General features: G+C 49.5%; 1 protein-coding gene and 1 long non-coding RNA gene across 3 annotated transcripts; one reads left to right on the top strand and one right to left on the bottom strand.

The window, feature by feature from the left end:
• Positions 1-433: 433 nt before the first annotated feature.
• slitrk3a (SLIT and NTRK-like family, member 3a) lies at positions 434-5,822 on the bottom strand. 2 transcript variants are annotated; one of them, XM_023792403.2, is made up of 3 exons: positions 5,322-5,822; positions 4,877-4,950; positions 434-3,882 (listed from the first exon to the last, which is right to left on the bottom strand). In XM_023792403.2, exon 3 carries the CDS (start codon positions 3,831-3,833, stop codon positions 1,224-1,226), a length of 2,610 nt encoding a protein of 869 aa, XP_023648171.1. In that variant the 5' UTR covers positions 3,834-3,882; positions 4,877-4,950; positions 5,322-5,822; the 3' UTR covers positions 434-1,223. The 2 variants fall into 2 exon arrangements, with proteins under 2 accessions (XP_023648171.1, XP_023648173.1); XM_023792405.1 differs by lacking the exons at positions 4,877-4,950; positions 5,322-5,822 and adding an exon at positions 4,249-4,445.
• A 4,010-nt stretch (positions 5,823-9,832) lies between these two features.
• LOC140579263 (uncharacterized) lies at positions 9,833-11,577 on the top strand. The gene is made up of 3 exons (XR_011983359.1): positions 9,833-10,158; positions 11,130-11,215; positions 11,440-11,577. It is a non-coding gene; the product is annotated as an uncharacterized lncRNA (long non-coding RNA).
• The last annotated feature ends 474 nt before the right edge of the window (positions 11,578-12,051 follow it).

Here is a 12,051-nt window from a genome sequence, read left to right as displayed (position 1 = left end):
CATTGAACGGACATTAAACTGAGCTGAACGGCACATTGTGAATGTGGACGTCTCGTCGGCGCCCTCATCTGGAGACAATGAGAACTGACCGTTGCAGCGACGGAGTCCGCGCAAGATTGAAAACGCGTATATAAACCAAAATCCTACAAATACGCTGGGTAAACATTAACTAATCATGAACTTAAAATATTATATATTGCAATTTCTGTTAAAGTATATTTATTTGCTGTTTTCTAGTTTTCTCTCATAGACAGGTTGTCCTCAAAAACCAAATCACATCCAAAATCTAATTCAATTAAACAGCAAAAAAGCGACATATATCACACATTAAATATATTTATATGTATTTGGCAAATGAAAACGGAGCATATATTTTCCAGCTTACCTACCGCGATATATTGGCATAGCAGTATTTTGACGTTAGTCAGAAATATTATGTTTTAGCACCTTTATTTGATTTTAATAGATTTTATTAAGAAGGATTAACCAGACGCAGAGTCACTATACATTGATTTAACGTTACCTTTACAATTCAATTTTCACTGAAATTACAGAATAAATATATGCACATTTTTTTTTTCAAATCTTTGTGAGAGAAAACATTAAAAGTGCTTCCTACAAAGCCGTTAGTGATAATATCCAGAAGCTTTTTTAAGAAAGTGCGTTGATCTCCATAAAATCTTGAGCGTCATAATATATTCACAAATGTTGATCCTTAGGTGCGTCCTTGAGAGAGAACTCGCTTGTCCTTGATAATATATAAAATCAAATAGACCACTGAACAATAATGCGTTGCAGTATCTCTATTATATGTGGATGATAGTTTGAGCGATACCCACCCCTGCAGTTGTATGCATGCAGCAAACTGCAATAATCTACAAACTGTGCCCGGCCTCGAGGCGTCCTCCGTGCGCGAGACGTCCCATTCGAGCGCGTAACCAAGGCGCGAGCGACGTCCCCTCGCCGCTGCCCGGATAAGTGTTTAAGCTTAGAACTCCCGACGCCTCCTTCGGCACAAACCAACCTGTTCCGTATAAAAATAAGGACTGATAACATTGCTGGCTACTCTGAAAAAGGCACTTCTTGAATATCTGAGTATGGCCTTTCCTCCAAAGCGACTGGGGGAAATTTTTTTATATATTTTTATTTCATCATGCTTTATTTGATCATTTGTTCCATTGTTCTTTTTTTGGGCTATGGAAAAGTTGATGTATTCTCCGTGGTTAGAATCTGTAGGATTTTTCCAGCACTTCGAGGTAATCCGGCTTGGTCTGGAGTTTGGCCCTTAACTCGAGGTATTCGCTTTGGGTTTGGTCGGGAAAGCCTTTCCCCGGGAAGAGCAACGTTTCTTTAAGTCTGGCGTCTTGTTGTAAATCAGGGTACTGCATTCCCGGGGGATGTGCATGTGTCACGTGCATGTCCTTTAATTTGGGAACAGTGCCATACAGGCAGTCCACAAACCCCACTGTGGGGGTTGGCCTCTGACTGTCTATTACCGTGGGACAAAGCACCCCGTTCTCGTGGAAGCCTGCTATGTCCCCCGACTGATTGATGGTGACGATGGTGTTCAGCTGGGAGTTGGATACTGCCATCGTCCATTCCTTCTCTTTCTCTATCAGAGTTCGATAATTACTGCTATTCTCTTTCGTTTCAGTGAACTGCTCCTCGATCTCCCCCTCGCGCGGTTTGTAAATGGGGTTGTTGCACATCTGCGTGACGGGATGGGGGATGTAGTCGTAGACATGGCCTGGCGGTTTCTCCGGCGAGGCAGCTGGCTGGTCCTCGAACATCCGGCACTGCATCTGGATTCCGGTCAGGTCGACTTCCTGCCGCTTCCTGAAGGGCAGTTTCTTACGCCGCCTCAGCACATAGGCGAAGAGTCCGGCGGCCACGAAGACAGCCGAAATGAACAGGATCAGGAGGCTGAGGATGAGCACAGACAGCGGTATGTTCGCCCTCATTGGAGAGTCCCCCAGGCCAGAGTCGCTGGTTGAAGTCATGTCGTCAGGGGCGCCGGGAGAAGGTGCTGAGAACTTCAGCTCAGGGCAAATGAGTTCAGCATCGAGGGAGCGCAAGTCCTTCCCGGACAAGAAGTCGGGCGTTTTGCAGATCACCTCCCCCACCACAATGACTGAACTAAGCTTCTCTATCCACTGCTTGAGTGGGATGATGTCACATGAGCATTCCCAAGGGTTCTGGTGGAGGTCGATCTGAACGATGGAATGCAGGTGCTCCAGAACCCCATTGACAGGCAGGTACAGGAAGTAGTTGTTGCGCAGGTTGAGCCTGGCCAGCGACGTGCCGGCGAAGGCATCCATGGGGAGCGTGCGCAGAAGGTTGTCGTTCAAGAACACGAGCTGCAAGTTAGGCATCAGGCTGAAGGCGGCTGGCTGGATCTCTCGTATGACATTGTACTCGAAGTACAGGTAACTCAGGGTCTGCAGACCTCTGAACATCCCTGGAGTCAGTCTCTCAATGTCATTCCCATTCAAGTAGAGACTTTTCAAATTAGGGAGGTTTATAAAGGCCCCTTCCTGCACATAGGATATGCGGTTGTTGCCCAAGTGTAGTAAATCCAAACTGGAAAAGTTCCAGAAGTCAGACCGATAAATTTTCTGTATCAAATTCCCACTGAGATACAGCTTTTTGGCATTCAGGGGTCTGGGAAGCAGTTCGGATATGTTGTAGAACCCTTTCTCCTTGCAGTTGACAGTAAGCCCGAGGTCATTGATGTGCAGGTTGCATGTGCACCCGGTCGGGCAGATGATTGGAATCGGCGGCCTGGTTTGGTAAGCAGCGATGGGCGGCTGGTTGGGCCCCGGGTAGATGCTGCGCGGGGTCGGCGGAGCCTTGTGCACCCGAGGCCGCTTGGTTGGGGTTTTATGTTTCTCCTTGTATTCAACAGAGGAGGCAGTGTTGTGGAACGAGGAGAGCATAGACGAGGGCTTGGTGGGCCATACGTTGTCATTGCTGAAGGGCAACCTGGGGATGCCCAAGCTGGCCTCTACCTCGGCATCCGAGAGTAGGGGACACAGCTCGCTCCGCTTAATCTCCCTCAAGTCCTTGCCGTGGAAGTGGAAGGGGTGCTCGCAGGTGATCTCGCCCACCAGTGCTGTGTAGGGTATCCTCTCCAGCCACGTTTTCAGCTGCACGATGTCACAGACGCAGTTCCACGGGTTCTCCTCCAACTGGATCTCCATCAGGCTGCGGCCGATATACTCCAGCATCCCCTTGTAAGGGAGGATTTTTAACCGGTTCCCCCTCAAATCAAGGTGCGTCAAAGACACCGACCTGAATAAAAAATTGGGAAGTGCAGGTATCAAGTTGTCGTTCAGGATGAGGACCCTCAGCTTGTTCAAGTTGCGGAAAGCCCCACTCTCGATCCGTTTGATGACGTTGTAATCAGCCTGTAGGTATTCTAAGCTCTCCAATCCCAGAAAAGTGTCGTTTCGAAACACCTCCAGTTTGTTCTCGTGCAGATAGAGCCTTTTGAGGACGCTGAGGCCATTAAAAGCCCCCGCTTGGATGTCCTGCAGCGCGTTGTTCCCCAAATTAATAGACACGGCATTGTTCAAGTGCAGGAAGCTGTTGAAATAAAGCCGGCGCATCGAGTTTCTCTGCAGATAGAGTTTAAAGGGCCGCGACCACGACTGGGAGATCTGGCTGATGTTTGTAAATCCCTTGCTGTCGCAGTGGATGTGAAATATACTCTCTTTCACTTCACAGTAGCAGGGGTCGAAGCAAGGCTCGTCTATCTCCTCTGAGTCTTCCAGCAAAGGAATCGGCGTAGTCCATCCCAAAGCTATTGTGCTTAGCAGAGTAACCCACAGCATCCTGCCTGGAAGACCTGCCGCTGCCACGGCCGAGAGCCACTTCACAGCACTGAAAAACATAGCAGGAGTTAGGCAGGCAGTGTCCGGGCACACGGGAGTTACTTGTCATTGCTGAAATTAGGCATACTAACGGCACGGCCACTAACTAGAACGTCCACAACAATTAAGCGAATATGAGGTGATAAATTTGAGCAGAAAATCAATCACCGCAAGGCAGGCTACACAGCTATTTAAAAATATAAATAACTAGACGCGAATGCCGATACAGGCAGGAACGGAAAAGCCACCTGCATTTATTACATAACATACCGATCCCGTCCTATAAATCCTGCGTCAAGCTACCACTTCGCTGCGATATTCCGTAAATTAATGACAGTGCGCTTTTTTTTTTTTTTGGAAATTCATGATTTCTTACCCGGAGCTTGTGGAAAAAGCAGCCGGGGCTCGTGGGATCGCGAACCGAAGTGCATTTTGCTCCGGCAAACTAGAGGCAGGGCATTCTCATTCCCCGGTACCTGTCATCGCTTTACCTCCCGTAATTTGTCGGAGCCCTCGCAGTATGGGGGTGTTTATGAGGGAGCGTTTCTCTTTGCAGAGATGCGTCCGCTTTGCGTGGAGCGACCGCGCTTAATTAGCGTGGATGGCGATGCCCTGTTATCGGCGGGTCTGGAGGGAGGGGGGTGGCGGGGGGGGGGGGGGCGCAAACAGCTCAACGATGCTGAGTCTGATAAGGCTTAGGCGGTTTGAAGAAGGATCTTCGCACCAATGGCGACCTGCCTGCATCCCGGCTGCTCTTGGTGGCGATTTCGGTCCATCGGTCATAGATCCTAAACCTACAACTAAAAGTTATTTTTGAACGCAAGTCTCCCAGACATGTTCTCCATTCCTTGGGGGAGGGGGAAGTGACCGCACACTGCAAATGAATAGAGCACTTTGTGCTTTTTTTTTGGTACTGTCTCCATGTCGAATCCTTCTGATAATCCAAAGGGTAAAAACATCACCTCCGGAACGAATAATTATTAATGTAATTAGCGTATACCTACTCGGTTTCAATAGGATCCAACTTTACATCTCCTTCTCCGGGTTGGAGAAAATACAGGCGGCTTCCGACTGATGCCTGGAAAGAGACATGTAAAGGAATTAAAATAAGGCAGGAGCAAGAAGGAAAAGCAGTACGCGCACTACGCGAGAATTGGATGCTGTGCGAAAAAAAAACAATACTAACACATAGATAAACTGAAATTATAAAAGGGCACGAACAGAGTCCTATGATGAAATTTGTAGCGTTACCCTACTTATAAGAGCATAGTTCCTTTCAAATGACATCACTAGTTGTCAAATTAAAAAGCAAGTAAAGCGCAAATAATGCGCATTACGGAGCTTTTTTCGGTTTTCGCATTTTTAATGTATATTAATCCTGTTTACAGCATCCTCTCCGCCTCCCACATAGCAGCGTATCACGGTTTCACGGAAGCGCGCGGCGCTCACCTTTTTTTGCGGCGGAATTCAAGAGTATCCCCCCAAAAAACGACTAGTTTAAAGACGGCCGGATCTTTCCGTCTTCTTCTGCTGTGCCTTTCCTCTCCTTACTCCAACTGTGGTTGAGGCTACAGAGAGGGGGGAAAGCGAAGACGTGATCGGAATGCAATGCCTCCTTTCTATAGGTTTGCTTGTGATGCAGGTCCGCTTCCCCGATGAAAGCTCAACAGTGCAGCGGCGAGAAGCCGCAGCTCGGCGCTCCGGAGCTGTGTCCCCCTTTCCGGCGCACAAGCACATCACTTGGATGCAGGATCATAACGGAGAATCGTTTTCTCTTCCCCCTCCACCACCACCGCCACCACCACCCCCGATCAGGTCTTTTTAGACGTCATGGAAATGAGCTTGAAGAAAAGAGAGCGAAAGTGCTGCGGGAGGAGGGGGTGAAGCAGAAGGGCTGTTGGCGTTGGTGGTGGCGATTGGGGGAGGTATGGGTAGCCGAACACGCTCACTGCTGCGTCGGGAGCGCGCATCGAGGCGCTCGCCCGTATGAGATTTTTTTACCCTATGGGGGGGGGGGGGGGGGGGGTAACAGCATCAGTGCATCGCAACGCGGACAGCTCTCCTGCTCCTGACCCGTGTAAGTCCGAGAGACGCAGTAAAATCTGATCCCCTAGATCGCCCCAGCCTCTCCCATTGCACACGAGTACTTTCTTTTGCAAATGATATACGCGTTAGAAAGACTGTCATTCAGAGATTCCTCCGATCGGCACATCAGAGTGCCGTGCACAACTGAGCAACTTTGTGACCCCCCCTCCCCCCTCCTTCTCGTCCCCGCCCCGTTTTGCTGGGTGTTAGGACGCCTCGGAGCCAATCGAGCACCGAGGAGAGAAAATCATTCCTGCCTACATTTTTTATATCACACTACAGGGGAGGGAGCCGGGCATGAATCTCATTTCGATCCCTCTGCAGAAGCAGAAGCGGCAGCCGGAGATGGCATCTCTGCCTCCGGTGTCTGTACCGGCATCGACCGGGTAACGCAGGAGCCGGACTGGGCAGGCGATGCCCGTAGACTTCATACCCTTTTACAGAGAATATGTCTTTTTTTTACTGCTTTAAAGAGAAAGATGACCCATTTCAGACAGCTAACCGGGATCCGGTTGGAACCTAATTCTGCGAACTCTTCTTCTGCTTTTTTCGAACGCGGTGACAACAATTTATATGAATTGTTTTAATGGATGTTTAACGCATAAATAATATTTCATAAACGTACTTGTTGTTGTTGTAGCAGTTTGCCGAAAGCGTTTACGTTTATCAGTTATAACCTCAGCAGCTCCTGTATTTTAATCCCCGGCGGCTCAGATTATATGTGGACCCCGGCAGTTCGCCGACCTGTAATCCTGCACGTTTCCCTGTTATCTTTCATTTCCATGGAGAATATGTGGCCCGGCCACTCGGGATAGTCAGAGATCCCTTCCCGTGAAGACGATAAATCATGAAGTAAGAGTAATGCGAAGTTTCAGTGGCCCTTGGTGACCTTAAGAACTGCAGCTGTCAGAAAAAAGCACTTTTCTTTCCATTTGTCATGCGTCACATTAAGCCACCTGCAGTATATAATGCTGGGGCGAACTCTGATTGCGTATAAGGAGCACTGGCCACCAACCACAGCAAACCCAGGCTACTTCTGCTTCCAGTTCGCTTGCATTTCCGTTCCAGAGGCGAATCGCTTCAAAAGCGCGCTTCTGCCTTCTTTTTTTAAACCGAAACAGACGTGCCTCATAGCTCTGAAATGCTGCCTCCTAGCAAGCAGATGGGCAGTCGCCAGAAACGTTGAGGCGAGTAATTATCCCCGGTCATCAAAGGATAACATATTGCACTGTTGCTAAACACTATAAGCTCTCCTCTTCTGCCCAGTGCTTCTGTATCCCCCCCAGCGTCTGTACCAGTTCAAGGAAGCACATGAAATGCTGGACAAATGTGTTTCTCTACTGCAGTGACTTGTGGCACAAAGGAGGGGAAAAAAAGATCCATTTATTTAATTTGTTTGTGTTTTTTTAAACTATTTGCACAAAGCCGCACTCACCATTTGGTGATCGAGTCTGTAATGCCTTATGGTCACTCACCCCTATTATTATTATTATTATTATTATTATTATTAAACCAGGATTATTAAATGCCTGTGGTCTTTCCAGTAAAGCCAGGTCCACTAGGATCTGTGTAATCCTTCTAAGCAGGCTCCATTGTCTTCCTGCTGTTGTACAGTCTCTAACACACACGGGGTGTGCTGTAAGGATTATGTTGACGGTTTATCCTGCTGAATGGTGTCCCCCTCCTTGGGGCTACGACAGCAAGGTTCTCGGTGGCCTGGAGTCATTGGCGACCTGGTCTTCATGGACCAAGCTGGAACTGCCTCCTTTCGTGGCTGGTGGCGGTCCAGAGGAGATATCCCTGCGCCCAAGTGGGGCAGAGGGGCTCCCAGAGCTGCCACACACTGCATTCCGTCTCCACACCTCCTCGTCAGGAGGTCCCAGTGGCGCACGCCTCGCCGCGGCTAGGCTAACGTGCCCAAAGTGGGGCGTAAATGCCAGGAAGTTGCAGATGGGCAATGTCTGGCTGGACGACTGCCACGTTGTCAATTAGCCCTGGCTCTGCGTCTCCCCCCCGAATACCGGCCCCACCTCGGAGGGCGGGACACACGTCCGCCGCCATTCCACGCCGGGACCTCTTCCTTGTGGCATGACAATGTCGTCATCCTTGTGCGACGCCATCCTGTCAGAGGCGTGATACCCACACAGCTCGCCCCTCGCCAGCAGCGCCCCCCTTCCTCCCACCCCCCACCATTTGCGTCTTTCTCCGCGTGCTTGAGATTGAAATTCCCATGAAAGTCAAAAAAACGTGGACAGGAAAGCAGCTAAAAAAAAAACCAAAAAACAAACATCATTTTATTCTGTCCTTCTGCCTGTGGCAAACAAAAAAAAAGTTTTAATGGTGATTTTTATTTTTATTTTTTAAAGCAAATCGTGACAGAAACTGAGGGGTGAATGAAAGCCTGAATGACAGGGACCAACTTCCAGGTGCAGTGTGACTTCATCCCAGTAAACACCCCCCCCTCTGCAGGTAAAAGTACTCCCTCCCTCCCTTGCTGTGCCAGTCTGTCCCTGTCACTCCCCCCGTCTGCTTGAGCACCCTCATCATGTCTGATGGCATTTCTGCCGCTTCTCGCCAGGGTGGGCAGTGCTCAGCGAAAGGGCAGCTGACAGCCTTAAGCGGGACGAGAGCACGGCTCAGGAAGACGGGGGCAGGTTGGGCCGCATGAGTGAAAATAGGGCGTTTTGATTTTCCCCAGTGCCGGTGTTTACCACTCAAACCGTGCATTTGTGTGGGGCCCACGAAGTTTGGGGGCCCCCTGTAGGCCACAAATAGTCACTGCACTTAATATTAAATAAACGTGTTCCTCATTTAGGAGATGCTGAATCAGCGTGTTCTGCTAACCAGGCCTTGAAACATCTGTGGTGGGTGAAGATGCTTCTGAAACCCTAACGCATAACAGGAGCCCACAGGTACCTTGCAGATTTTGGTGGCTGAGTGCACTGCATTCAGATGCTCCCTCGCTACGTCCCTCAAGGCCATGTCAAGGGGGGGGGGGGGGGGGGGGGAAGCACAGAAACACTGAAAGGTCTCCAATTCCACCCACCTCCATGTAGCCTGTCTGCAAACAGGCGTTTTCTTTTCCTCTCGTTTGTTCAGGACGGGAACTGGGGTAACACCGACAGAGGTGTTCAGATCTCAGGAGTTTCAGGGGCTGACCTAAAACACCAAACGCTTTCCTAAAATAACGTCCGCAGCTGTTTGAAGGAGATGCCTTTGTGCTGAGGTTTGATGGGAAAGCACTACAGCCTCAAGGTTATGGGAAAAAAATCAAGCTAAGAGGAGCAATGTTTACCGTACGGTCCGGCCATTCCCCAAATGCCACTCCTCCCATTTCCACACCAAATTTGTCATTATTATATTTTAAAATGTCCCCCTGTTTAATTTGGATTGGTGACACATTGTAATTATATCTCAAGGCCTCCAGTGAGTGTAAAACTACACATTTTAAAAATTCAGCCTCAGGAACATCTCTGTGGTTCTCACTGATGTTACATGAAGCATGGTGTCTGTCTCTGGGCTTCACTTTGATGTGCCGTCAGCATGCCAGTGTCCTTTTGCCATCAGAATATCACTGACCAGGCTGGGGGGTCTGGCTCTCTTATGCACATTCCTAGAGGTACAGGGCTATGTTCCCTGCTTAACCCCGATGGCTGAGCTTTCCAGAAAGTTCTCTTCTCTTTCCATCCCAGGTTGGCCTGAGGATCCACAAACTTCGTCCCCCTGGAAAACTGATCCTTCAGCAGCCCTAGGGGAGATTAGGGGGGAGGGGGTATGAGATGGAGGGGGGGGGGGGCGTAACCAAAGAAGAACAGAGGAGCTGAAGCTTAGTGATGTAAGCTGAAATATTAACATCCTCATCAGCCTAACGACTCCGTCCCGTTGGGTATAAGGCACAAAGTAGCAGGAGCTAGGATCCGCATCGTCAGGAGCAGGCAGAGGAGGACGAGAGGAGCAGGCAGAGGAGGACGAGAGGAGCAGGCAGAGGAGGACGAGAGGAGCAGGACATGCGGAACTCAGCGCTGAATCGGGAGGGAGAATTAGCGATAGTGGCGACAATGATGCCACAACAACAGGGTCAACAGCAGGCGGCACGTGTGCAAAGAGGGTCTATTTTAACCCTGAGTGTGGGTGTCTCTGGATGTTCAGTCATGCGGGACAAAGCATCATGCAGACATCCTCCCAAGGCGGCATGTGTGGCGTGAGTAATCGGGCGCCCGGTAATGTGTGCCTGTGACGTGCTTAAAATAAAGTCCAGCCTCGGTCTGTCTGCATTCGTCCTCCGCCTGTCGGCGAGCCTCTCGTTCCTGCCCTACTTTGGCACGCTGTCTTCCTCTCCATCCGATTTCCAGATCACAATTTGCTTTTTTTCCCCTCTGTTAGCTGAGTAATTAGGCCATGGTAATTTCAGAGTGAGAAAGGATGACCCTCGAGTTTATCTGCTAACTCTTCTCATTGTTCCGGGGGGGGGGGGGGGGGGATTGGCGGGGGGGGCGGGGGGGGGGGGGAGCGACGGCTCGCCCTCTAAACTCACCATTTATCCAGGTCAGCCTGTTATTCGCTCCTGCAGCTGTTCTGTAGTGCATGCCGTTTTCTTCTGCCTCGCTGTAAGGTCAGTTTTTTTCCTGGTGTTTTAAATTGAAGCAATTACTATCATTGTTAATTTAAACGGCGTGCACGCTCGTGGGCCTCTTGGTCACACCGGGCTCTGTATAGAACGAATTAAAATTCACAGCGGAAGTGAGAAATGGAACCATTTATCATTTTATGTGGTACCACTGAATGCAGCACAGAAATTCAGTATCTGTCTATATACACACACTGCACTTCGCTATATATACATGCATATGCAGTAAATATACACGTATAACCTTTATCTATCTCCACACACATGCAAACACAGCAGCCTTTTCTTGCGGCCTAATTACTTGCAGAAGTAAATGCTGACTTTCCTCTCGACGCATTACAAAATGATGCATGCACATTTTTTAAGCTTAATTGTCGGTCGAGGCCTGACCCTGGATGTTGTTCGCAGATACTTACTGAAGCTTTGAAGCTTGGGGGGGTGGATGGTTGGGGGGGGGGTCACTTATGTACCGCAAGACTCAGGCATTCTCAACATTGTTTAACTTTGACTCATCTACCCAAGGACATCCGCTCTCTTCCCTGCAGCCCCAAGCTTCAGATCTGCGTGGAAACCTCAAGCTCGGGGATTTGGGCGAGGCGTGACGTGCTGAGCCTGGCGCGTGATCCGGCGGGTAAGACACCATGGGAGACTTCGCTTCGGTTCACCGCAGTAAGAAGCCGGGGGGGGGGGGGGGAAACGCCCATAAGAGGCAACTTCCCACTTCCACGCGGACGGGGGGGGGGGGGGGTTGCGAGACGGAAAGACAGCAGGAAACAAAAGTGAGGAGAAGAAGTTGCAGGTTACTGATGAATATGTGCTATGATAGTGCTGTCATCCCTCATTCCCCACCTGCAGCTGACTGCCAGCATCCAGCAAGACGCCTCCCAGCCGTCTCCTCCACAAGGTATCTTCTGCGTCCTGGAGAATGACATGAACGATAAATAAAACATTTCAACGGCGGATCATATTCATAAAAGTAGGATTAATGTGACTGTGATGGGTAGCGATGAAATATTAAAATGATCTTAAACGCAATCTGTTTTCTTTCTGCTACCAGGAAGAGAAAATCAGGGCCGGACTCCAAAATGAAAAATTTAGGAGAAACATCTTTTGTACTTTAAGTAACTCATGAATTATTGCTGCTCGGAAGAGCATGATGAAGAGATGATGTTTTACACTTTACACGAGCAGAAAGTATCAGAGCTGGTAAAATTCAGGCAACGTTAATGTTTCATGAATAACTGCTTTGACAAGCATGGTTCCTCCTCACCTGGAGCACCTTCTACACTCACTGAGCTGCAGTGAGCCCTGAATCCAGTGTAAACTGAGGCTCCATCTGGTGCCGAAATGGGCTCCTTAAAATAACGCTGCAAACGCGTGTGTGTTTAGCGTAGGATCTCCGTGAATGCCCCGCAGCATGCGCGCGCCTGTGTGTTTAGCATGCCGCCGGTCTGTCTGTTGGCGGGG

Source organism: Paramormyrops kingsleyae, chromosome 17 (assembly GCF_048594095.1).
Source record: "Paramormyrops kingsleyae isolate MSU_618 chromosome 17, PKINGS_0.4, whole genome shotgun sequence".
In the NCBI taxonomy this organism is placed as follows: Eukaryota; Metazoa; Chordata; class Actinopteri; order Osteoglossiformes; family Mormyridae; genus Paramormyrops; species Paramormyrops kingsleyae.
Note: the sequence above shows the minus strand (reverse complement) of the source record. Positions and strands in the feature narration are given on the sequence as shown.

Coding starts and splice junctions, on each gene's coding strand:
- slitrk3a (XM_023792403.2), bottom strand. CDS start 3,833: ATGCTGTGGGTTACTCTGCTAAGCACAATAGCTTTGGGATGGACTACG.